The following is a 27,944-nucleotide window of genomic DNA, read 5'->3' on the forward strand; positions in this document are numbered from 1 at the left end:
AGTAATATTAATCAGTACTTTTTAATATATAATCACTAAAAATGATCAAAATTTGGCATAAAGATCTTCAACAACTGCTTTATTACATTGCTACTACTTCTACAAGGTGACCTACAATGAAAACTGGCTGTGTAAGTCAGGAATCTCAGTTCTACTTTTAAAGAATTCCAGTGGGTTCCTGTTTTGCTCTATATAGAGAGAAGTGGGGTATTTTAGGTAGTGTAGTTTATTTATTTGTTTATTTTTAAAAATATATTTTTATTGATTTCAGAGAGGGACAGAGATAAAGTGATAGAAACATCAATGATCCACCAGCTCCAGTATGCTCCCCACCTGGGCTTGCAACCTGGGCATGTGCCCCAATGGGGAATCAAACCATGACTTAACCTCTGGTTCATAGGTCAAAACTCAACCACTGAACCAAACTGGCCAGTAATTTTTATTCATTTTTTAATTAACCCTTTTATCCTAGAACCACCAATTACTGGATGTCTCTCTAAAATGCTTTTAGCTTTAACCTGATGTTTTTGGAAGTGGAAGTACACGGTAGAGAAGTTGTGATCCATCATGCACTAAACTGGTTAATCTTTCCACAGTGGGCTTACTGTCCTTCAACAATCCATTTAATTTTGACCAATGATGTTGAGTATTATTTTGAAATATTTAAAATATCATGAGGAAATATGTCTTTTCACCATTTTTTATTCAACAAAGTAATTTTTGTTGGAAAAACACTTCTGCCTGATACTTTGAGATCTGTGAATATGTAAATAGGCAGCCACCGGGAACATGACTAGGTTCAGTTTTATTTTTACTCTGTAGCTATGACTAGTGTGGCTCTTTTACCTCAGATTTTCTAGAATTATCCTCTAATTGAACTGATGGAATTGATTTTGGAGAGAATATGGAATTAAACTTTGTAATTCCCATTTGTTCCCCCAATTCCATCCCTACTCTCTGCAACTCTGGCAGTTACTTTTGGCAGTTACCCTTGGCTGTCTTTTTTTTTAAAAAAATGTTTTTATTGATTTTAGAGAGAGAGGAAGGAAGGGAGAGGGAGAGAGAGAGAGAGGGAGAAACATGGATTGGTTGCCTCCTGAATGCAACCTAGGTATATGCTCTGACTAGGAATCGAACCGGCAACTTTTTGGTGCACGGATGGCAGTCTTCATGTTTCTGATTCTCCCATCCATTTATCAAAGCATTGAGACTGTTCCAGGATTTTATAGCTTCTCTTAGCTTTTCAGGTAAGGTTTAATTTCCTTATCTTAATCATCTATTATCAACCTACTTCTTTTTTTTTTTATTGCTTAAAGTATTACAAAGGGTATTACATATTTATCCTTTTTTTCCCCCCGCCCTTGACAATCCCCTGGCCTCCCCTACCCACCAGTGTCTTATGTCCGTTGGTTATGCTTATATGCATGCATACAAGTCCTTCGGTTGATCTCTTACCCACCTCCCTCCTGCCCCCCAACCTTCTCCGGCCTTCCCGCTGCAGTTTGACAATCTGTTTGAGGCAGCTCTGCCTCTGTATCTATTATTGTTCAAAAGTTTATAATGGTCTCTATTATCCATGAATGAGTGAGATCATGTGGTATTTTTCCTTCATTGACTGGCTTATTTCACTTAGCATAATGCTCTCCAGTTCCATCCATGCCGTTGCAAATGGTAAGAATTCCTTCTTTTTTACAGCAGCATAGTATTCCATCATGTAGATGTACCACAGTTTTCTAAACCATTCATCTACTGATGGGCACTTAGGCTGTTTCCAGATCTTAGCTATGGTGAATTGTGCTGCTATGAACATATGGGTGCATATATCCTTTCTAATTGGTGTTTCTGGTTTCTTGGGATATATTCCTAGAAGTGGGATCACAGGGTCAAATGGGAGTTCCATTTTTAGTTTTTTGAGGAAACTCCATACTGTCTTCCATAGTGGCTGCACCAGTCTGCATTCCCACCAGCAGTGCACGAGTGTTCCTTTTTCTCCACATCCTCTCCAGCACCTGTCGTTTGTTGATTTGTTGATGATAGCCAATCTGACAGGTGTGAGATGGTACCTCATTGTTGTTTTGATTTGCATCTCTCGGATGATTAGTGACTTTGAGCATGTTTTCATATGTCTCTTGGCTTTCTGAATGTCCTCTTTTGAAAGGTGTCTATTTAGGTCCTTTGCCCATTTTTTGATTGGATTGTTTATCTTCCTTTTGTTAAGTTGTATGAGTTCCCTATAAATTTTGGAGATTAGGCCCTTATCAGATATGACATTGGCAAATATGTTTTCCCTCTCAACCTACTTCTTAAATTTTCATCCTTCTCTTTTCTTTAGATGTACTGAGTTATTTGCACCTCCTTGGAACATATTATCCTGTTTCCTGGCTCTGACGTTTTTACATGCCAGTCTTCTTGCTTTCTCTAGCTAACATTCAAGTGTCAGTTTTTCCTTTTCTTTTCTTTCTTTCTTTTTTTTAAAAAATATATTTTATTGATTTTTTACAGAGAGGAAGGGAGGGAGATATAGAGAGTTAGAAACATCGATGAGAGAGAAACATCAATCAGCTGCCTCCTGCACACCCCCCACTGGGGATGTGCCCGCAACCAAGGTACATGCCCTTGCCCGGAATCGAACCTGGGACCCTTCAGTCCGCAGGCCAACGCTCTGTCCACTGAGCCAAACCAGCTAGGGCAGTTTTTCCTTTTCTTAAAAGTTGCCTCTCTAAAAAGGGTGTCTCACATCAGCTGCCAGGCAGTTCAGCTGGCTAGTGCTTCTCAGAGTTTCTTGCTTTCTTCAGCTGCTTCCAGTGGGACACCACTTCCTTTACAAGTGTCTTTGTATGGAGGTCTGGGGCACAATCCCAGTGATAGAATGCTGCCACCACAGCTTGGCCATCCGTGGAGATGTGATGAGGGCAAGCCTTTATCTCTCATAGGTCTGGCTGGATCAGACTTTTGATAAGAGTTATAATAAATCAAGGGGATTAATAGAGAACATTTAAAATAAGGTCTAAAATACAATTCTTTTTCCTGCCCAAGACAAAGAATCGAAGAAGTGCAATCCTTCAGAGAGTGGCCTCTTGTATACTTCCTTCACTCTTTTGCACTCAGGACTGTACCTCTGAGTGTCCTTGCACTCACTCAAAACCTTTGGGAACCTCTCCTCCAGCCTCAGAAGTCACTTCCTCAGCAGTGTATTTCCACATGTTTGAATTCTTTTGGCACCGCCCATCAACATTGTCCATGCTAGGCTTTGACACACATCTTGCAGAGTAGTCAAGAGTTTGCATGAATTTTCTCCAAGTCTTATGATTTTGAGGTCTTCCTGCCAATGTAAGTTTTAGAAATGCCTTTGATTTTTTAGCTGTTCATGGCTAAAGATTGAATCAGACACACACTCTCTATAAACCTCTCTCAAAGATCAACATTAAATTTTAGACAGAGTGCAGTCTGGACAAATAATACAAAGAGAAGTATTTTCCTAATGCCCACATAAAATGCAGATGTGCTTTACTTTGCCATGTATATACAGAGTGTGATTTTTCTCTGTCTCTGGTTGACCCCCTCATTCAAATTGAACCCCTTTGGCCTGCTTTTAAAAAGAAAGAGTTCCATGGTCAATTCATGGCTGCTCACCTGCCTAAGAAAAGATCCAAATGGAATCATGGGCTCCCTGTGCCCTGGTCACAGACCGTGCAGGGAGAAAATTGCTGAAAGGCATTTTCCCGTGTTTGAGGGGTCCAGCTGTCCCTTCCACCCTGGTGCTTTCACACACTAGCTAAAAACAGTCCAAATGAAGCTGTTAAAGGTTTATAAGGATTACATTAAATTATTATAGGGTAGCTATGGCTAGCTTCCTTACCGGTGGAGGTGTTTTTTTTTTTTTGTTTGTTTTTTTTTTTTTTTAAAGAAAAAACAAAAAAAACTTCACTCCTACTTGTTGTTTACCATAATCCTCCAAAAGCCTGTTAATGTCATTTTGTGTAAACTCCCTTTTGTGTACCGCTGGCAATCTGGCATAGCTCTGTTTTAGCATTCTACCGTAATAATTGGTTTACTTGTCTGTGTTCCTAGCACATGGAATTTAGTGAGTAATCAATAAATGTTCATTGAATGATAAATGAATCTGTAAAGGAAATCTGGATGTTATGTTCTAAAATTTATTCTGCCTCAGCAATTCCTTAATGATTAGGCATAAGACTTCATAGGGAGCTGGTTTATTTTTTAGTGATTAAAATACAGTGTCTGCAGTTAAAGTTTCTTTGTGTTTCGAATTAAGTTTTAGGATGTAAGTGCCTTTAATTAGGGAAAGAGGATCAGATTGCTGCTGAGGCCCAGCTTACAACTAGCATTTCCTCTCAGCACGGGAGCTGTACTTTGTACAGACTTCTGTCTTGGGAAGGTAAGAAAGAGACTGAAGTATAAGACTGCGTTCTGAGAGTCCCTTCTCACAGTCAAGTGCTATTTGTCGTATCATTGATTTAACCCTTTGCTTATTTTGGCAAAAGCAAAGTCTTCTTATATATAGGAAAACCTCTATTGATGGTGTAATTTCTGTTTAAAAGCAGGAAATAAAAGTTAGTGAGGAATGGAAGAGAAATTATGAGAAATGGAAGATGAGAAATTTTCTTTTTTCTAAATATGTGTACAGGAAATTTATGAATTACTTTTAAATTTATGTGTTCTAGTTTATATAAAACTTCTTTGTAAGAGGATTTAAAAAATCAATGTGCAGACTCAGATCTATGCTGTTTGGCCTGCTGTTGCTCTATCGTACTATGTATTTGTTGGATATTTTAAAACATGGATCTTTTGAAGAAGTGATTGTCAGCAAAAGTTTTTCTTCCTACTAAGAGGAATTAATAAAACACCGGTTTATTTCATATTATGACTTTTCTTCTTATAGAAATTTCAAGAAATTGCTGAAAAAAATACGGACAAATTGAGCCGTATTGAGAAGTCACACGAACAGTTGGTTCTTGAGAATTCACGCATCAAAAATGTGTTATCACAGACTCAAAAGGAACAAACATCCTTGCTGGCGGCCTGCGCCCTGATGGCTGGTGCCTTATACCCTCTCTACAGCCGGTCGTGTGCCTTGTCTACACAGAGAGATTTTCTCCAGGATCAGGTCAACACCTTTGAGTTGTTCAAATTGGAAATTAGAACTCTAGCCCAGGCTTTGTCGACTGTAGATGAAAAGAAGCAAGAGGAAGCCAAGATGAAGAAAAAACCATTCAAAGGATTGATACGTGTATTCCGGAAAGGTGTTATTGCAATTTTGGCAGCAAACAGACTCAAGGTTTTGGGCCAGTCATGTGCCTCTCTTTTTACCTGGATGGAGAGTTTTAAAGACGGCATAGGCATGTTGGTGTGTACAGGAGAGCCCAAAGACAAGCACAAATTTCCAAGTAAGATAATTTGTGCTTTTTAAAATTTAAGTTGAATGTAAGTGACATGCGGTATGAGTATGTTTTTCCATTATGCAGAAACGTAAAGTCATTTAATGTGTACTCATGTAACATAGTCCCATACATATGTAGAAATATGTTTACGTATAAGCTAGATTTTGATTTTTTTAATAAAGATTAAATTATAAAGAAAATAGCAAGTATGTATAATTTCAACTTTGCCTAGCTTTATTAGATTTGAATGCTCTTTTCACAGTACAGTGAAGAGTTTATATAGCAGTTTTTCAGTTAAGTCAATCCAGACTGCCCTATTTAAAATTAATTAACAGTATAATTTATTTTCACTTTCTGTGAATCAGTATAAAATGATCAGAGTTAAAAATCTATTGAAGAACTCAATGAAAGGGATACAAATATAAAATTCTCAGCTAATATACTTGGAATGTTTGACTATTCTGAGGAAACAATAATTTCAATTTTAACTTTTGAAAAGCAAGCTATTAAGTAATATAAGTAGAACCAAAGAAAATTTCCTTCTTTCTTTGTTTTGTCAGTTAACAGTCACATATAAATAAAGTCAATCAAATCTAATATTTCTTATAGACTTTTCTGCCCCAGGCAAAGTTCTGTCTACCAGTTTTGATCTATTTCTTAAATGGCTAAACATTGCCATGCATTTTTAACATGATTTTAATAAATTTTTGTAGCCTTGCATGATGGATTTTTTCTGTTTTTGTAGAACATCAAAAGGAGCAGTTACGTTGTTTGCAAGCACTTAGCTGGCTCACCAGCTCTGACCTTCTTGCTGCAATAATCGCTTCCATGGCTGAGTTACAGGAAGTCATTAGTAAAACAGGTATGATTCCCTCTTTTATGTCCTCTCAAAATACATTTAAGAGCAAATGTCAAAAAATGCTTTATCGTACAAATTCTAATAAACAATATAGAAAGAAAATATATTTGTTCTCATCTTTCTTTTCTCAGGTAAGGGAGATTGTTAAATCTATATTTAATGAAGTAGAGAATTAGTGTAAATTTTTTTCCATTATTTTACCTATTTATTTTTTCTTTATTGATTAAGGTATTACATATGTGTGCTTATGCCCCCCTCTCCCCTCTAACCCCCTGCCCCCCTGGCCCTCCCCCTCATGCCCTCACCCCCCCCTGGTGTCTGTGTCCATTGATTATGCTTATATGATGCATACAAGTCCTTTGGTTGATCTCTCCCCCTTACCCCCACCCTCTTCTACCTTCCCTCTGAGGTTCGACAGTCTAGAATTAGTGTAAATTTTGATGGGTAATTTTGTCTTTATTTATGGGAAAATTAAATGATGTTTCTTGGTAAATGTAGCCACTTTATTTTTTCCCTTTGAGATCTGACTTTTCTATAGAAAGCTCATCATTAGCTTTTTTTATTAAATAATTCTGATAATGTTCTTTCAAATGTTTGTCTTTTTTTCATTTCTCTTTCTGACTATAAATTTTAGAAGTTTGAGTAATAACTGAATCAGTAAAAAATTTTTCTCTCTCATTTGGTGATATGTTTTTATTTTTTCTAATTAATTTTAAAGGAAGTTAATTTGAATAGTCTGTTTCTACCATGTATGGAACCACGTATAATTTGTAATTTCCAAAGGTCTAAAATTCACATTTGTTTTTCATGACTAAGATTGCATGATATGTTTGTGTGAAAAATTCAATGAAAACTAATTTCTCTATGCTAGAAGAGATTAGTCACCTACTGGTTAAGCTATGTCGTTGGACTAAGTATTGTCATTTCAGACATGTTAATAGTGCAAATAGTATAATGAACTTGTTAATACTTTCCTGCTTAATAAATGTTATAAGCATTAATGAAATAATAACTTGGAATGTAATTTAATTTTTTAGACAACTCTGTTATGTAAATACAGATCATTTATTGTAATTTCAAATATCTAAACCTAAACATAGGCTCTTGTAGAAGGAAATTTATGATTCAGAGATTATTTTTAGATTGTGGTGATTGATGCTGGTAAGCAATATGCTTTTTTAATGTATTGCCTCAACGTATTGAATTTGGAATCTTAAAAGTCTAAATAAATATATTTTAAGAATGTTGGTATTATAACTTCAAAACAAAACTAATAGTCTTGAAAGAAGTTAATAAAAAATTTTGGATTTATTTTCATAACCAGATTATTTGTGTTAGTCTTATTCTCTGTAGGTATGTGGACACTTAATAGTAGATTGATGTTTTTTTAAGTTCTAATCTTGTTTTTATATTATTACTTTATTTAATACATTTTCCCCTTATAACTCTAGGAGATAAAAGAAAAATATGTGGCTTGATTTGGCCCTCTAGCAAATATGCGCAGTGGTTATAGTACAAGATAACAATTCATGAACAATGTTAGGCAAAATGTAATGAAGGAGTGGGTGGAGCAGTACAGGCTTTAAATGTAAACATCCATGGACAGTACAGTGCAATGTGGGCATATGAGTACTGGGAAGGCTTCAGGGCGGAACTAGTAATTTAATTGGGCCTAAAGTGAGAGTAAGTTAGAGAGGAGAGATAGCCTTTAGAAGAAGGGCATAACTCAAGCAGAGATGCAGAAGTGGGAGGAAGCACAGAATAGGAAGAAGGGACATTAAATAGGTGAGAATGGAAATCCATGCCTAGCAGACCTGGCTTATTGATGGCTATTAACTAAAGTGTATTTTCTAATAACCATATTGGGGAATTGTTGGAGGAAATTTCAATCATTGGCATGGGATCGGACTGTAGAGGTTTTATAAGAGTAGGCAGTGGACCCTGTTAAAATATTGACACAGTGGTTCTTGAGATCCTGATAAAAATATGCAGGTAAGACCTCTCAAGTAGGAGATAGACCAAGAGTGGTGTCTTTAAGTGTCTGCAAGTCTCCAGGAACAGAGCTGCCTTTGTTGGTAGAACCTGGTTGTGCCTCAAATAGATTGAGGGAAACAGCAAGTTCAGGGAAACTTATTTTTAGAGAAAGCTTTAAATGTTGTTGGCTGCTGAACACTATTTAGGGAAGAGAAAGTTCTTCTTAGAGAGGGAGAATAATTGATGTACCAAAGTCTTGAAGAGTATTGGAAGATATATGATCTGGATAGGTAGATAATTATGTATTATTGGACGAGTACAAAATGGTCAGTATGGACCTTCTGCAGAGATGACTTAGCTATCTGGGATAATTCTTTTAAAACACGATGAGGGGTTAATATATTAATTTTTTAGGTGATGTACTGGTGCTGGCCAACAGACCCTGAGCGATGGATGAATGGATTACTCTGACACAACTGTGAAAGAGAGGGCTAAGGGGCAGCCTGGCCAAAGTCACCAGGCAGCCTTGATTGCCTGCCTTGTTAACCCTTTATTGTAACAGCAGTTTGAGATAAAGTTTATCTTTTAGATACAATTAGTAGGGTGAGTAATCTTGGGAGGACAGATATATTTACATTGTCCTCTAGGCAAGGGCATCCAGGGATTAAGCATAAGGATTCCAGTAAACACCCAGGGGTCTGCTCATGCACAGACTTGTTTGGAAAGATCAAGGAACAATTAGGGGCACCATCTTCTACACTTCCCTAAGTCTCCCCGAAGTCGGAATTCCGATAAACAGGGCAGGCGGCCTTCCACACATTTCCCTTCTATCAGAATGTCCTCCTTACAGACTTTCCAACCAAGTCTTTTGTGTTCCCCAACAGTGATGTTTTCATTTTTAAGTGTTTCCTAGTCATAGAAATTTCAGATATATTAGCAGAAAGGATGGGAAAATATTTTCTGACAGTTAAAGTATATGAGAGTCTATCAACAGATAATAATGAGGGTAATAAAGGTAAAGCTGTAATATATATAGTCATGATGAGTTTATAATTTAGGAATATGAATTATCTAAATAGGTAAGCATTATTGTATGGTAGAAAGAGCATTGGCTTTGAACAAGACAGATTTGATTTTATAACCAGCTCTGCTAGTTACTAGTGATGCGAAATTGAGAAAGTTACTTAACCTTATTGCACTCACATTCTTTACCTATAAATGGAGATAGTGTCATCTTTCTGGTTGTTATGAGGATTTAATGAGATAATATTTTTTAAAATTTTGTACAGTACCTGGCATAGAATGGGTATAAAAAAAATTGTTTCTTCCACCCACCTCACCATGAAAGTAGGGTATAACATTAGTGATAGACACGCACGTGTACCTGTACACATTTTTAGACTACTAATTATTAATTTTCTATTCTGAAGTTGCTAAAGTACCCTACAATGGAGTCAACATAGTGTAGGGTTAACCAGGGATTCTGCCTGATTTTTGAATACTGGTTCTGACACCAGCTATGTGATATGGCAAGTTATTTAAAGTCTCTGTGCTTCAACTTCTTTATTAAATGGGAATAGTAGTATTACTGATCTCATAGAGTTATTTAGAGAATTAAATTACTTAATTTGTAAAGTGTTTAAAGTAGTCTTTGTTTACTAGTTTGCTTGCTTTTTAGTTAAAATATTATTAATATTATTATGATTTATGGCATTAACTGACTAATAAAGAATAATTCATAAAAATTTTTATTAGATCAAGTGAAAATATATTAGTTTATCTTAAAATTTCAAGACAATGTACATATTGCATACAGCTCTAACTTTTTAAAACATGGTTTTATTATAAATTAGTATATAAAGATGAAGGAGAAATTTCTTCCTCTGAATATAGTGAAGTTGTTGGGAGGCATCACAGGTTTGCTTCCTTTGTAACTATTAGAAGACCTCACTTAGACTAGCTTAACCATATAGAGCTTTTTTCCTCTCAAATAACAGAAAGTCTGGAGGTAGGTAGAAATCCAGACTTCCTTTCTGCTCTTCCATCCTTAGCATTTTCATGTTTATACCTCTTAGTTTTAAACTGGCTACTCTGCTTTCAGGCATCAGGGTTGTTTTTGGCAGGAAGAAAAAGGAAAGGACAGAATGTGAAGGCATTCATATATTGCTGGTGGGAATGAAAAATGATATAGCTGCTTTGGAAAAGAGCCTGGCAACTCCTCAGAATGTTAAATCAATATATATCCAAGAGAACTGAAAAGATATCCATACAAAAAACTTATGCATAAATGTTCATTGCAGCATTATGCAAAGTAGCCAAAAATGATAATAAACCTAAATGTCCATCAAGTAACGAATGAATAAATACACAAATGATGAAATATTATGGGACCATAAAAAGAAATGAAGTACTAATACATGCTACACAGGGATGGACCTTGAAAACATTGTGCTAAGTGAAAGGAGCCAGTTACAAAAGAACACAGGTACACTTCATTGTATTATGGTTCACTTTATTGTGCTTTGCATTTATTGAGTTTTTTACAAATTGAAGTCTTGTAGCAACCCTGCATCAGGCAAGTCTACTAGCACCATTTTCTAACATTTGTTCACTTTGTGTCTTTGTGTCACATTTTGGCAATTCTTGGAATATTTCAAACTTTTTCATTATTATTATGTGAATTTGTGCACAGGTGGGGTCCGGCCAGCCCACCCCAATGGGGGCCCATTGAGCCGGGCGAATGGGGGGGAGGGGACGCAGGTGGTTGGCCATCTGGCCCCACCCACAATCAGGGTGTTGGGGGCCGATCAGGGGCCAGGCTGGGCGGGGGTTGGGAGGGGGCGCTGATCAGGGCCCGGATCAGGCTGGTTGGCTGCCGCAGTGCGCATCATGGCCACCATTGTTCTGGTCATTCCACTGTTCTGGTCGCTGGGCTTTCTAACTAGAGGCCCGATTCGTGCAATAGGCCTTTCTTCCCCTGGCTGCCGGCACTGGTTTTCCTCTGGCACACGGGACCCAGTCCTTCACTCTGGCCACAGCAGAGAAGCCAAGCCTCAAGGCTTCGCCACTCCTACCACAGCAGAGAATCCAAGCCTCTTCAGTCTTCCATTGTCTTCAGTCTTCAGTCTTCGCTTGGTGCCTGCATATGCAAATTAACCGACATCTTTGTTGGGTTAATTTGCATACTCATCCTTATTGGCTGGTGGGTGTAGTGGAGTGACACCAATTTGCATGTTTCTCTTTTATTAGTGTAGATAATAAAAGCATAATATGCTAATTAGACCAGACAGCTGAATGACCTTCCGGATGTTCTTCCGGACATCCTTCCAGACCACCTTCTGGACGAAGCCGGGGCTGCGAGGGCTGAGGCAAACTGCCATGGCTGCGAAGGCTGAGTCCCTTGCACGAATTTTGTGCATCGGGCCTCTGGTATATATAGATTTGTTAGGGTGATCTGTGATCAGTGATTTTTAGATGTTACCATTGCAATTGTTTTGAGGCTCCAAAAACTGCACTCATGTAAGATGGTGGACTTATTTGATGAATGTTGAGAGTGTTCTGATGCTCCACTGAGCAGCCGTTCCATCTCTCTCCTTCTCTTCAAGCCTCCCTGTTCCTTGAGACACAATTATATTGAAATTCAGCTAGTTAACCCTACTGTGGCCTCTGAGTGTTCATATGAAAGGAAGAGTCACACGTCTCTCACTTTAAATCAAAAGTTAGAAATGATTAAGCTAGTGAGGAAGGTCTGACAAAAGCTGAGATAGGCTGAAAGCTAGGCCTCTTGTGTCAAACAGCCAAGTTGTGAATGCAAAGGAAAAGTTCCTGAAGGAAATGAAAAGTGAATGCGTGAATGATAAGAAAGCGAAAGCAGCCTTAGTGCTATTATGGAGAAATTTTTAGTGGTCTGGATAGAAGATCTAACTAGCTGTAACTATCCCTTAAGCCAAAGCCTAATCCTGAGCCAGGCCAACTCTCTGCAATTCTCTGAAGGTTGAGAAAGGTAAGGAAGCTGCAGAAGAAAAGTCTGAAGCTAGCAGAAGTGGTTCATGAGGTTCATGAGGTTTAAAGAAAGAGCAAGCTCATAACATAGAAGTCCAAGGTGAAGCAGCAGGTGCTGATGTAGAAGCTGCAGCAAGGTTCCTAGAAGGTCCAACTAAGATAGCCAGTGTTCATGGCTACACTGAAAAACAGATTTTCAATGTAGACAAAACAGCCTTATCCTATATAATAAAAGGGTAATATGCAAATCAACCGAACCGCAGAATGACCAGTCGCTATGATGCGCACTTACCACCAGGGGGCAGACACTCAATGCAGAAGCTGCCCCCTGGTGGTCAGTGTGCTCCCACAGGGGGAGTACCGCTCAGCCAGAAGCCCTGAGCTGGGCTGGCATGCGCAGCAGTGGCGGGAGCCTTTCCCCCCTCCGCGGCAGAGCTAAAGATGCCTGACTGATGGCTTAGGCCCGCACGGGGAGTGGGCCTAAGCTGTCAGTCGGACATCCCCAAGGACTCCTGGACTGCGAGAGGGCAGAGGCCCAGCTGAGGGATCCCCGGCCCCCGAGTGTACGAATGTTGTGCACTGGGCCTCTACTATTGCAATAAGATACCACAATGGGGGGGATAAAGACACATTTGTAATACCTTAATCAATAAAAAATTTAAAAAAGTTCCATCATTTCGATGTATGTACATATGTGCTTTATGTTTTTTATTTATTTACCACAAGTAAAGGTCAGGAATTGTTATCTTTCTCTAAAAAAAAAAAAAAAAAAAAAGATACCATCTAGGATTTTCATAGCTAGAGAGGAGAAGTCAATGCCTGGCTCTAAAGCTTCAAATGACAAGCTGACTCTCTCGTTAGAGGCTGATGCAGCTGGTGACTAAGTTGAAGCCAGTGCTCATGTACCATCTGTAAATGTTAGGACTCTTAAGAATTATGCTAAATCTACTCTGCCTGTGCTCTATAAATGGAACAACAAAGTTTGGATGACAGCACATCTGTTTACAACATGGTTTATTGAATATTTTAAGCCCACTATTGAGATTTACTGTACAGAGAAAAAGATTTCTTTCAAAATATTACTGCTCATTGACAATGCAGATGGTCACCCAAGAGCTCTAGTGGAGTTGTGCAATGAGACTAATGCTGTTTTCATGCCTGCAGCCTCTGGTTCAAGTAGTAATTTCAACTTAGAAATCTTATTCAAGAAATACATTTGGTAAGTTACAGATGCCATAGTTACTGATTCCTCTGATGGATCTGGGCAGAGTCCATTGAAAATCTTCTGGAAAGCATTCACCCTTGTGGTTGCCATTAAGAACATTTATGATTCATGGGAAGAAGTCAGATATCAACATTGACAGGAGTTTGGAAGAAGTTGATTCCAACTCTCAAGGATGACTTTGATGGTTTCAAGGCTTCAGTGGAGGATGTGACTGAAGATGTGGTGGAAATAGCAAGAGAACTAGGATTGGAAGTGGGGCCTGAAGATGTGACTCAATTGTTGCAGTCTCAGGGTAAAACTTTCACAGATGAGAGTTACTTCTCATAGATGAGTAAAGAAGGTTGTTCTGGGAGGTGGAATTTAATCCTGCTGCAGATGATGCAAAGATGAGATGAAATGACAACAAAGGACTTAAAATATTACATAAACTTAGCTGATAAAACAAAAGCAGAGTTTGAGAGGATTGACTCCAATTTTGAAAGGTCACAGTGATTAGAACGCTATCAAACATCATCCCATGCCTTCATGAAAGGAAGAGTCAATCCATGCAGCACACGTCATTGCACTCTTATTTTAAAATTTTGCCACGGCTACTCGAACCTTCCACAACCACCACCCTGATCAGTCAGCAGCTGGGAACACTGAAGGCTCAGAGGAAGATTAGCATTTTTAGCAATAAGGTATTTTAAAATTAAAGTGTATACATTGTTTTTCAGGACATAATTCTGTTACACACTTAATAGACTAACATATAGTGTAAACATGACTTTTATATGCACTAGAATACCAAAAAATTTGTGTGACTAGCTTTCTTGTGATTTTTATTTTGTTGCGGTGGTCTGGAACCTAATCCACAATATCTCCAATGTATACCTGTATTTGAAATGTTCAGATTAGGCAAATCTAGAGGCAGAGAGTTGATTAGTGGTTGCCCGAGGCCAGGTAGGTTGTTGGGGGTTATGGGAAATGACTGCTAATAGGTACGGTGTTTCTTTTTGGGGCGACTAAGTTATAAAATTACTTGTGATGATGATTGCAAGGTTCTGTGAATATATAAAAAACCGTTGATATGTACATTTTAAATGGGTGAATTGTATTGTGTGTGAATTATATCTCAAGAAAGCTATTAAGATGTGAAATCATGGCTGCTGAATAATATCCCTTTATTAGGAAAGCAAAAGCTTTCCCCAAAGCCCTCCTCCAACCCCCAGCAGGTTTCTGCAATTGTTTCATTGGCCTGAACTGATCACATGGTTATCCCTAGCTGGTTAGATGGAAGCTGGCAAAAGACAAGGGAGAGTTTGTGGATTGGATGGATCAGCTAATCAACAATGTCTGCAGTAGAGAGGATTCAGATTCAAACAATAAATTACCTCCACATCTACTACCTCCGTTGTAAAAGGAAACTGGTCAATTCAGAAAACTTGAAAAAATAATCAGAGAACGACAATAACAAAAACAGTTTCCCATCATACAGGAATAGTTACTGTTAACAGTTGTGTATGTTCTTCCAATCTATTTTATTCCACTGCCCACTCTGCCTCCCTCCCGCCCTCCCTCCCGACAGATTAGCAAATGTGACAAATGACATCATAGACTACATACTGTTTTATATTTTAATTTAAAAATTATTTTGATATAATAAATTTACAGAAAAGTTGCAAGTACACTACAGAGAACTCTCCTCCTCTTCCCCCTCCCCCCGCCCCACCATGATCTGAGAGCAAGTTGCTGACATGATGCCCCATGACTTTCTCATATTTTACTGTGCATTTCAAAGACAGTCTTGTACATAACAAGAGTGCAGTGATTAACATCAGAAAACTACCATTGATACATTACCACCATTCACACCCCATTTGTTTCCTCAATCTTGTCTTTCATAGCAGAAGCATCTGGTTTAGCATTGTGTTGTGTTTAGTCATGTTTCTTTAGTCTTCCTCTGTATGGAAGAGTTCCTTGACCATCATGACCTTGAAGATTGTAGGCCAGTTATTTGTAGACTATCTCTCAATTTTGACTTGTTGTTTCCTCATGTGATGAGCTTCAGCTTATGCATTTTTTTGGCATGAATCTCACAGGAGTGATGCTGTGCTTTGCTTATGGTAAATATTGTTGCTTTAGTTTTTAAAAAGTCATTTTTTGAGGATTTTCTTCATTTATATTAATATTTTTCTAGAGAATGATTTTTAATGTCTGGGCAATATTTATTAGTTGCTCATTCCATCAGTTATTGACCAATTCATAATAGGTTATTTTCATACCACAGGTATCAGAAATATCAATCAGTTCAGCTTTGATTTGTAATCTATTCATATCTCTTGAATCATCTAATGTTGTGAGCAGTATCTTAATTTTTTCAATGAATTGGGAAACAAAAGTGTCAAAACCTTGGGAAAGTATAGGAAATAATCTGAAAATTCTGAAATGAAAGAAGATAGTTCTTAGAACTTTTTTCTTTTTGAAGAACTTGCTGAAAATTTAAACAGTTTTACATGTCAGAACTACAAATTGATGGCATCATTGGCACTTTAGCCCCAGGAAAACTGGTACGTGTGTGCCCAAACCAAGTAGTTGTATTATTTTTGTTCTAAGGTGAAAAAAATAAGTAAGTTATTTTTTTAAAAAAGTAGGTGCTTATATTTTTTAGAGTTCTAAATTAATACACATACTATTAAGTATTTAGGAGAGGAAATTTAAACGTTTACTAGGAGAGAAAATTAAACATGTTTGATATGTACTAGAGTATGAATTAATAATTTTGACTCTAGATTTGAATCTGGGTTACATTGCTTACTATGTGTGTGGCATTAGGAAAATTACTTAATCCCTTTTCAGCTTCAGTGTCTTCATATGTAAAATGTGGGTAAGAAAAGCTCCCACCTCATAGAGTTATTTGGAGTAAATGTAATCTGCCTAGCGAAGTCCATTGTATATGTAATTATAAAAAATGTTTGTTTTATCTCTTTTTTTGTGTGTGTACTGATGTCTCACACTTTAGAGTAATACTGGTATATTATTTTAAATCTTTAAATGAAACTAAAAGTTCAATATTCGGCCTGTCTACTCAAGGGTCCCAGGTTCGATTCCGGTCAAGGGCATGTACCTTGGTTGCGGGCACATCCCCAGTGGGGAGTGTGCAGGAGGCAGCTGATCGATGTTTCTCTCTCATCGATGTTTCTAACTCTCTATCCCTCTCCCTTCCTCTCTGTAAAATATCAATAAAATATATTAAAAAAAATTCAATATGGCAGCTAAGTCACTGCTTAGAAAGTGCTAAAGGTGGTTGCCCCTGCTACCTTCTTAAACTTTAATGATGTACTTGTAGACAGTGGACAGAGACCCCAGTATCCATGTTGCCTCTGCAAATACTGGACAGGTGGCAACCTTCTTTGCTTTCATTAAAGTGCTTGCCCACTTGAGATAAATTACCTTTTCCAGGTATCCAAATGGTGTGCCTGCAAGAGATCATTTACCTCAAACAGGGGAGAATGTTACTTCCACCGAAGGGGTGGAATATCAATCATCATGGGACTGGACTAAAGAACCCTTCAGATAACTGAATATTTTCAAATGAATGGTCCAGGCTCAATTTCTCAAGCTAGAAACAAATGTGCCGATTTGCTTTGAAATATCTCTGTCCACATACAGAAGCATATGGATATGAGAAGAATGTTAATATATTTTGTTACACATTTACACATTTTAACATATAATTGGAATCTTAATTATCTAGAAGATAGATGACCCAAATATACATACCCCTGCTATTAGTACTCGGAACTTTGTATACTTTGAGCTAACTTTCTAGAGGTCGTGGCAACAATTTCAGGCAAAACTCAGAAATCTAGATTGTATTTAGCATAACATTGAGGTTTCACGCTTAGGAAGTTCAAAGCAGTAAGTAAAGATATTTGTAGTAATAAGTAGTTATTGGTATATATTTATAAGTTTTTTAAAAATACATTTTTATTAATTTCAGAGAGGAAGGAAGAGGGAGAGAGAGAGAGATAGAAACATCCATGATAAGAGAAGAATCATGGATTGGTTGCCTCTTGCAAGTCCCCCACTGGGGATCGAGCCCACAACCCAGGCATGTACCCTTGACTGGAATCAAACCTGGGACCTTTTAGTTTGCAGGCTGACGCTCTATCCACTGAGCCACACCGGCCAGGGCTATATTTATAAGTTTTAAGGCTTAATTGAATCCTCACAAATAATAAAAAGAGCTTTGCTACTCCAAGTGTGGTCCCTGGACCAGCAGCATCAGCATTAACTGGGGATGTGTCAGAAATGCATAATATTAGACTCCACTCCAGAGCTAATTAATCAGAATCAGCATTTTAACAAGCCCCTCAGATGATTTATATGCACCGTAAAGTTTGTTATTTGCACAGAGGATTTTGTTATTTACGTAACTTCACTCATAACTTAAACTGAAACATTACAAGGGGACCATGTATCATTACTAGGATTTAAGGTACTAGTGTCTATTTTGGGAGCCACATTAATTTATTAAATTTTCTTTTGTGATTTTCTCCCCCCCCCCCCCCCCCCCCCCCCCCCCCCCCCCCCCCCCCCCCCCCTCCCCCTCCCCCTCCCCCCCCCCCCCCCCCTCCCCCCCCCCCCCCCCCCCCCCCCCCCCCTCCCCCTCCCCCTCCCCCTCCCCCTCCTCTTCTTCTTCTTCTTCTTCTTCTTCTTCTCCTCCTCCTCCTCCTCCTCCTCCTCCTCCTCCTCCTCCTCCTCCTCCTCCTCCTCCTCCTCCTCCTTCTTCTCCTTCTTCTCCTTCTTCTCTTTCTTCTCCTTCTTCTGCTTAGTTTTGTAATGTTTTTATCTGAAAATATACAATAGAAGTTGAAATCATTGTTTGCCTCTGGGAAGGGAAACCAGATGGCTAGGGAACAAGGTTAGGAGGCAGACTTTGCTTTATATCATTTGTACCTTTTTTATTCTTTTTCTTTTCATTTATTTATTTTATTGATTAAGTTATTACATATGTGTCCTTATCCCCACATTACCCTCCATCCCCCCCACTTAGGCCCTCACCCCCTGTTGTCTGTGTCCATTGGTTAGGCCTATATGCTTGCATACAAGTCCTTTGGTTGATCTCTACCCCTTAGAGACCGCTTACCAGCTGGGCTGGGCTGAGCTGGGCTGTGGACCGTATTTTGCACCATGGGGTCTTGGCAGCATTGGCTGTGATTTGGTGGGCTGTTGCTCTGGGGTGGTGGCAGGGCCTGTGTCCCACTTGGGGGAAGCCAAGTGTTGCTTTGTGGGTGCCAAGGTCTGTGGTGCCGTTTCTCTGTAAATGACTAGTGTGCGTCATGGCAGCTCCTGCGTTGAGCATCTGCCCCCTGGTGGTCAGTGCGTGTCATAGCGACTGGTCAGATAGGTGGACACTTAGCATATTAGCTTTTTATATATATAGACTAGAGGCCCAGTGCACAAAAATTTGTGCACTCGGGGGGTGGGGGGGTCCCTTAGCCCGGCCTGTGTCCTCTTGCAGCCTGGGACCCCTTGGGAGATAACGACCTGCTGACTTAGGCCTGCTCCCGGGTGGCAGAGGGCAGGCCCAATCCCTAGGTGCAGCCCCTGGTTGGGCTCAGAGCAGGGCCGATTGGGGAGTTGGGGCACTGCCCCCTGTCATGCACAGAGCAGGGCGGATTGGGAGGTTGCGATGCCACCCTCAGTCACACTCAGGGTAGGGCCAATTGGGGGGTTGGGGCACCGCCCCCTGTCACACTCAAGGCAAGGTCGATGGGGAGGTTGTGGCGCCACCCCCTGTTACGCACAGAGCAGGGCTGATCAGGGGGTTGGGGAGCTCCCCCCCCCCCCCCCCCGTCACGCACAGAGCAGGGCCCATCAGGGGGTTGAGGAGCTCCCCCCTGTCATGCACAGAGCAGGGCCCATCAGGGGGTTGAGGAGCTCCCCCCTGTCACGCACGGAGCAGGGCCCATCAGGGGGTTGAGGAGCTCCCCCCGTCACACACAGAGCCGCAGGGCAATCAGGGGGTTGGGGCGCCGCCCTCTATCACTCACAGAGCAGGGCCCATCAGGGGGTTGGGGCGCCTTCACCTGTCACGAACAGAGCAGGGCCGATAGGGAGGTTGTGGCCCTGCCCCTTGTCACACACAGAGCCGCAGGGCGATCAGGGGGTTTGGGCACTGCCCCCTGTCACACTGATCCCAGTGCCGGGAGGCCTCTCAGCTCCGCTGATCGCAGTGCTGGGAGGCATATTACCCTTTTACTATATAGGATAGAGGCCTGGTGCACAGGTGGGGGCCGGCTGGTTTGCCCTGAAGGGTGTCCTGGATCAGGGTGGGGGTCCCCACTGGGGTGCCTGGCCAGTCTGGGTGAGGGGCTGAGGGCTGTTTTCAGGCTGGGACTGAAGCTCCCAACTGCTCCTTTTTTTCTTTTTTTTTTTTATTCTGGGCCAGCTTTAGCTCTGAGGCTCCAGCTCTTAGGCCTCCGTTCCTGAAAGCAGGTATCTGGTTTGTTTCGGTTCTCGAAACTGTATCAACTCCAGCTCTGAGATCCCAGCTGGCTGAAAGCTGGTTTCTGGGGTTTTGTTTAGCGTCTGAATTTGTTACAATGTTTGAAACTGCAGGCTCAGAGGCCTGCAGCGGCCGGCAGGGAAGGTTGGAGTCCTCTGTCACTGAAGCAAGCAAGCCTCATGTTAGTTTCAAGCTGCCTGGCTGCCGGCTGCCATCTTGGCTGACAGTTAATTTGCATATCTCGCTGATTAGCCAATGGGAAGGGTAGCGGTCGTACGCCAATTACCATGTTTCTCTTTTATTAGTGTAGATTAAACTAATTGGCCCTAGCCAGTTTGGCCTAGTGGAAGAGCATTGGACTGTGGACTGAAGGGTCCCAGGTTTGATTTCGGTCCAGGGCACTTACCTCAGTTGCAAGCTCAATCCCTGGCCTTGGTTGGGGGTGTATGCAGGAGGCTACCAATTGATGTGTCTCTCTCACATCAATGTTTCTCTCTCTCTGTCTCTTCCCTACCTTTCCACTCTCTCTAAAATCAAGGGGACAATATCTCGGGTGAGGATTAATAACAAAAAAAGTTGAACTAATTGTACTTAATACTGTATAATGTATATTGTGAAAACACTTGTTACTCAGCAAAGCATGAATTATTTAGTGTTTTTTCTGTAATTCATGGAGAGTCAGTAGTCTGGAACTTGGAGTGTATGCCTCTTTCCCACTTCTTCAAAATTCAGAGCAATACCTTATAGAATTATATTGTCACTTAATTTCACCTTTCATAGTGGTTGGTGTCTACACAAACACATTTCTGTGATATTGTAAAAAAACATACACCCATATTATTCATTAAGATTTAATTGTTGTTAAAATTTGCTTTTAGGGCTCTTTGTGAAAATTTAATTATTTTTATATTCCTGAAAATTTCCTAAAACTATACTTTTATCTTGTTTATTTAGGAAGAATAACTTTGACATACCATAAAATGTTAATATTAATTTCTCTTGGTATTATTGAATGCATTCTTGTATTCAGCATTATTGTAGCTGCTATGGAAGTAAAAAAGAAATATAATTAATCCAGCAAACAAATAAAAACATATGCTAGGCTGGCACAGTAAAGATAAAATGAGTTCACTAAGTTGAAAAAAGACACAGTTAAGGAGTTACAAGCCAGTTAGAGAAACAAGAAATACAGTCGACTGATGTATTATGTTGAATCTATATATATAAAGAGGTAATATGCTAATTTGTTCGTTAAGGTGTCTGAGTCACAACCAGGCAGAAGCTGGTGGGCAGGGATGTGGGCAGGGACTTCCGCCCCCAGCACAGGTGTGCACAAGCCTGCCCAGTGCTAACTACACACGTCCTTAGAGGCGGAGGCCGCTCCCGACTGGTGGGCCGGGACGGGGGCAGCCAGTCAAGCCCAAGTCCAGTTTTGACAGGGCTAGCGGGAGCCCGAGGCCTCCCCAGCCCCCACAGATCCCAGGCCTGACAGTGGCTCAGCGGCAGGCGGGGTCTCCATGCATGGTGCCCTGGGGCTGCTGCGAGGGGCGTGGGGGCCTTGCTGTGGGCTGCTGTGCCACTGCTGCTGCTCTGAGGGAGCCCAGTGGCTTGGAGCTGGAGTGGGCGTGGGAAGACTGCTGGGCATCCCGCCCCACCCTCCCCCGGCCCCACGCCTGCCTCCGTGGCTGGCCACGGCCCGCCCCATGCTTCAGGCAAGGGGAGGAGGCTCACGGCCAGGGTGGCACAGGTGAGCTGCTCCCGCCCCTGGTGGTGGAAAGGGGAGGAGGGCCCTGGGTCCAGGGAGGGGACCTCAGCCGGGGTTCCTCCCGGTGCAGGGAAGGGGCCCAGCTTGGGCCTGGTGGGGAGCTTAGGAAGTCTGGCTGAGAGGCGCTGGTTCATACCAACTGTTACTCTGCCATCTTCCTCCAGCTCTCTAAGTCAACCCCTCTGCCACACCTGCCCGGGGGAATGGGCTCCAGGTGACCTCCCTGAGGGCAGACTGTGGGCCTGGAGACTCAAGGAGGAGTGCCCAGTGGGGCCTGGGAGGGGGCCAGTGCAGAACTACCAGGGCAGAGCTGCTTTGGTGTCTTGGTGAACTTTGCAACCAACCCAAGTAGGAAACCGAGAGGGGAGAGGCAGGGAGCTGTGGATTTCCAGCGCTTTAGTCACTTGAAAACAGCCCCGCTTGGAATGTGAGGTGACTGTACATTCAGCCGAGAAGTGAGGGGGCTGAACCCCACTGTTGCTGGGCTCTGGTTGGTCTGAGGCCCAAGCGTCCACCACGAGAAGGAAAAAACGGAGGGAGGGGCCCGGAGGAAGGGAGGACAATCGAAGGAAATGTGTCTAGACTTTCCCCAGACCTCTCCCTCTTTCCGCCACCTACAAAAGCCCAGGCCTGGCCACAGTTCTTTCTCCACCTTTTAGTCTCCTGTTCTCCAACCACAGAGGGAAGAAATAAGGAAGGAGTCCATGCTGCCTCCAGAAAGTATCTATATACCTGATTGGTTGGTTGCCTCCCACAGAGGGAGGCCAGACTGCGGCTTAGGCCCACTCCCCATGGATATCCTGTCAGTAGGATATCCTGTGAGGGCTCCCAAACTGTGAGGGGGGGCAGGCTGGGCTGAGGGGTACCCCCATGCATGAATTTTTGTGCACCGGGCCTCTAGTATTACAGATAAAATAAAATTCACTGTTTGTTCATTTATTCAATAGTGACCTATTAAATGTGTGCTGTAGTTTAGTATTATTAAACTTACTAGAGGCCTGGTGCAGAATATTCATGCACAGGGAGTGGGCGGGGGGAGCCCTTAGCCCGACCTGCACCCTCTCCAATCCAGGAGCCCTCAGGGGATGTCCTACTGATGGCTTAGGCCTGCTCCCCGTGGTTCTCTGCTGTCTGCGGGGCCTGCTTGGCTGCTCCCTGGTCACCATGGCAATAGCCAAGCAGGCCCCGCTCTCAGCGGCCACCCCCCAGGATTGGAGGACTCCAGTGGGGCTGAGAGGACTGGGCGCTGCCATCTTTGTGTCGGAGTGATGGTTAATTTGCATATTAATCTTTCAATAGATAGGATTACCCCATATTCTTAGAAGTCATTGCATCAGTAACTGATAGAAACAAATTCTAAATGGAAGATATACTTTTATCCAATTAATAATGTATATTTTATGAATAACTTATAAGCAATATAGTTTTCAAATTCTGACTGTGCATAAATTTAAAAAAACCTTTTCTTTTATATATTGAGGAATAAAAGAAATAAAACACTCAAAATTTTGAACACTGGGCTTCAGTGAAATGGTTGCTTATGACAGAAGATATTGACCAATCACCTTCTCAATGTTGCATTTTAGTATTGAACCATATGCATTCTTAGAATTATAAAACATTTTTATTGGATAAATATACTTTTTTGTGTGCTTTTGATGTAACCACAAGATTTAAATTAACTATGAAATCAGAGCCACTTGAAATATAGAACAGTATATTACTGAATTTAAATAATCTCTCTTTGCTTGTCATTTTACACAGATAGTATCATAAGACAAGTAATGACAGATTAAGACCTGCCTAGCAGAGGGAAAACTAAATTACATGACTTTTATTAAGGCATAAATAAACCTATTAAGCATTATCTGGAATACTAATTAGTAGAAAAAGCACTGACAATTTTATTTATCAACATTAAACACAATTATGAATTACAGGCCTGATGAATCTAGCAGTAAACAGACCATGTTGGATATGCAGGGACCTTAAGCCCATTATGTGAGAAGGATGATTACCAAAATCCTGTGGGGAAATAAGTAATTGTAGTTGTAACATTTTAATTGCCTTTGAATAAGCCAAATTATATTTTCTTGTCTGAGAGTATAAATAGTATGACATTAAGGTAACAAGCTTCAGTAGCTGGAAATAGAAAATGGATTTATATTATGTTTTAAAACAAAGAAAAGAGTAGTGATACATTTTTAGTATCATAATGGTCAGTTTGAATGACTGTAAATACATGCAGATTTTTTTAGATATAGTGTTTTGTAGGCAAGCTATGTTCTGCATTCCTTTTTCACAGTGAAAATTGTGGGAGGAGACTTTCTGAATAAATCTCTACAGGTGAATGGAAATTATGTAATTGAGAAAATTGTATTGTGTTATGATTAGAAGTATTGTAAAATGAACAAGAGACAATTTACGGTTTTCTGTCTCTCCCCCGTCCCCTTTTTCTTTGAAGATCCAAATTCTAGAATTTGTGGACATTTACTTATAGGTGCAGCCAAGAATTCTTTTGCAAAACTCATGGATAAAATTAGTTTGGCAATGGAGAGCTTACCTTCGCACAGTAGCAGCAGGAGTATTATACATGTAGAAAAGGATTCCCTGGTTCAGAGGTTGGCCCGTGGACTTCATAAAGTGAACACGCTGGCCCTGAAATACGGACTGCAGGTCCATGTGCCCGTTTTGGTATGTATGAAATTTTGTTAAGTAGGGACTTTTGGACTTGTGAATGTAATTCTGAATCAGACTTATTTGAAGTTTAAGTTAGTTGTACACAAATGTATCTAGATTTCCTTTAGGTTTCTTGTGATCTTTTAATTCAATAAGGAAAACCACCTCCAAATAAGTGTCCAGATATCCAAATACAAATGTTCTGGCATGAGTTATGAATTGACTGGTCTCTAAAAGTGACCTGCAGCGGAACTGTATGAAACGTCAATGACTGAAAATTCTACTTTCTAGCCATCTAGATTATTTCTTTAATTGTTCATTTCATATAAACCAAATTATCCTATCTAATAATAGACAAAGATGGTAATTGACCATACCTTTGTTACGCCTCCCATTGGCTAATCAGTGAGATATGCAAATTAGCCACCAACAAAGATGGCGGCTAATTTGCATACTGCAGGCAGGGCGGGACAGCGCGAGCCGCCATCCGGGACCCCTCTGTGCTGCCTAAGTCCCGTGCTGCCTAAGCTCCGCCCCTAGCCAGGACCCCATGGTGATCGGTGAGCAGGAAAGGGCCACCTGTAGGCAGCACCCAGCAAGGCCTGCTCCTGGGTCGCCGTGGTGATCCCAGAGCAGGAAAGGGCGGCCTGCAGGCAGCTCCCGTGTGTGCCTGCTGCTGGGTCGCCGCAGCGATCAGGAAAGCACGGCCTGCAGGCAGCACCCCACCCTGGCCACAGCGCAAGGGAGAGTACAACATGTAGTGGAGGCCAGGAGCCTGAGAGATCAACAGAGAGGGGCGCCTGCTCCAAGCATCCACGCTGTGGCTGGGGGGGGCCCCCAGCAGACACACACACACACACACACACACACACACACACACACACACGGGATGCCTGCTCTGAGCCTCCATGTGGCTGGGGGCAGACCCCCAGTGGGGACACACACACACACACACACACACACACACACACACACACATGGCAACTGCTCCGAGCCTTTGTGGCGTGGCTGGGGGCAGGCCCCAGCAGACACACACACACACACACACACACACTCGGGACACCTGCTCCGAGCCTCTGCTGCCAGACTGCGGCCATCAGTAGGACATCCACTGAGGGCTCCCGGACCGAGGGGCAGGCTGGGCTGAGGGAACCCCACCCCCCAGTGCACGAATTTCGTACACCAGCTCTCTAGTTGTTCTATGTTTAACCTGAGTTACATTTAATTTGGTAAATGCCATTGCTATTGATTTATTAGTAAGTCTGTAGTTACTTCTTGTAAAATTGCTCTTGTTTAACAACAGAAAAGCACAGCATCGTTACAGAAGCAAATCTTTGGATTTACACAAAGGCTGCACACAGCAGAAGTGGAGCGCCGCTCACTGCGCTTAGAAGTCACAGAATTCAAACGAAATGTGAATGAGATGAAAAAGGAGCTTGACAAAGCCCAGGGTCTCCAAATGCAATTAAATGAATTTAAGCACTCTGTAAGTATGTATACATGTTTTGTATGTATGGCTTTGGTGAACTCTCCTTTGATTGTGTGTGTGTATGTTTGTTTTCTTTAACTTAAGTTGTTTCAAATAATTTGAAGTGTCATTAAGATTTCTTTTTCTTCAGAATACTTCCCTTCTGAAATACCCCAACATGTAGTTCATACTTCAAAGTTGGTAAGGAGACTACATCTTAAACATTCTCACCATAAGAAAAGCAATAATAATTATGTGACATGATAGAGGTGTTAGCTAATGCTACAGCGGTAACCATATTGCAACACATAAATTTATCAAATTAACATATTGTACACCTAAACTATACAATGTTATATGTCAGTTATATCCTAATTTACACAAAGAGTTATACCAGATGCTTAAAGGAATACTGATTCTGTGTCAGCAGAACTCATAATGCTGTTAAAATTTATGCTCTGAAAGTATAAAAAGAGAGTCAATGAAGATAGCTTAACTGCTATAGCAAATAAGCCCCCAAATGTATAATAAACAAACAAAAAATGCCCCAATGGAGGAGCCTGATGTTTGCAGTGGGGGCTGGGATTTTTTCCTCTTTTCCTTTTATATTGAATATTTTGAGTAAATTAGATTACTCAGTATGAAATCAAGTTGATTTTCTAAAGAAATATTCATTTTATCTAACTTCTATTAAAGATTTATATGCATCATTTAAGAAAGCAGAAGATAGCTGAGAAAAGAAAGGCTTATGTCAAATAACATTAGCTCAAGATTGAAATGTATAAATACATGAAGCATAACAAAATGCAGGTATCTAATATTCTACTTGCAGTTGGGTTACTTATAACATTGATGTTCCTAATATGGATATAGGAATATTGAGTTAAAGTATGACTCTGAAACTTCAAAACTGTATATAACTGATGATAGACAATATAAATATGAATACAAAATTGGTTTCTGAAACCTACCAACAAGGTACTTTGTGTACCCCCTCTTGGGAAACCTAAATTTTGCAAGCTTAACTTCAGCTTAAATGTACCTTTTGGTTAATTTGTAATTTGCAGTTTTCACATTTGTTGTAACCAAGACAGCGGCAGATAGTAGCTCAGTTATGGATGCTATGATAATGTAAACTGCTAATGTTACATATTATTTCAAATAGCTATACCTTCAAGGGCGGAGAGTTCTTATAAATTCAGCACGTCAGGTAATCATGAATCGCCTTTCTGATTCATTTTTCTTTTTGATGAATGTCTAAAGACAGTACAGTTTCCCCCTTCATTCTCTTAGTTGTTTGCTCAGAGAAGAAAATTGTATGAGCTGCTTTATTTTTTTTCCTGATGATAAAGGTAATATATAATATCCAAATGAAAATACAAACAAGTATAAAGAAGAAAGTTCAAATCCCTCTAATCTTACCACCTAGGACCAACCACTTTTGAAGCGTGGATGTGTTTTGTTCCCTGCATTTTTCTCTGTGTATATGTGCAGATAGGAATATAGAGTTAAAATACTACTTTTTTATATTTTTAAAGTACTACAAACATTTTCCTGTGCCACTTATTATTAATTTTATTTTAGATAAATTAATATTCTCTCATATGAGTGCATCAAAATTTGACTGTTCCCTACTTATAGACACTTATTTTCCAGAAATGTTTTGCCATACTTAAATCCTAAAGAGCTGTTGTGTATACTTTAAAAAGCCAATTCCTTCAGCGTGTGTGTCTCTCTCCTTTTGATTTTCTTTCAGTTGCATATACTAACTAAATTTGATCTTGAGATGGTCTGCCAAAATGGAAAGAGACAGCCATTGATGCAATTTGAGATTTAGAATGTAGGCAACTATAAATAGGTTTAGCTAATAGTGGACTTCCTGAAAATTGGAAGATCCTTTATAATATGTTGTTCCCTGTAATATGTTTGAAAAATTCTGGGTATTCTACACAATAAGATTTCCTAGTTCATATTTAAGTATTAGGAAAATAAGTTAACATCTTATCTTTGATTAGTTTGAAAGTTGTCAGGGCTCAGTTTCCAGAATCTAGAGAGGTTATAAGAGTCTGAAGAAAAG

The 27,944-nt window shown here is 40.6% G+C and overlaps 1 protein-coding gene and 1 non-coding gene across 2 annotated transcripts in view; both read left to right on the plus strand.

The window, feature by feature from the left end:
- The window catches only part of CCDC171 (coiled-coil domain containing 171), a 252,847-nt gene that overhangs the window by 96,364 nt on the left and 128,539 nt on the right, over window positions 1-27,944 (plus strand). The window contains exons 16-19 of the mRNA XM_036331206.1: window positions 4,904-5,408; window positions 6,148-6,264; window positions 24,185-24,414; window positions 25,703-25,885. Coding sequence (XP_036187099.1) covers window positions 4,904-5,408; window positions 6,148-6,264; window positions 24,185-24,414; window positions 25,703-25,885 — 1,035 coding nt within the window. The remainder of the gene's footprint in view (window positions 1-4,903; window positions 5,409-6,147; window positions 6,265-24,184; window positions 24,415-25,702; window positions 25,886-27,944) is intronic.
- LOC118667775 lies at window positions 3,649-3,771 on the plus strand. Its single transcript, XR_004971369.1, has one exon. It is a non-coding gene; the product is annotated as a small nucleolar RNA SNORA71 (small nucleolar RNA).

The sequence above is a fragment of the Myotis myotis genome, unplaced genomic scaffold, assembly GCF_014108235.1.
Source record: "Myotis myotis isolate mMyoMyo1 unplaced genomic scaffold, mMyoMyo1.p scaffold_m19_p_12, whole genome shotgun sequence".
NCBI lineage: Eukaryota > Metazoa > Chordata > Mammalia > Chiroptera > Vespertilionidae > Myotis > Myotis myotis.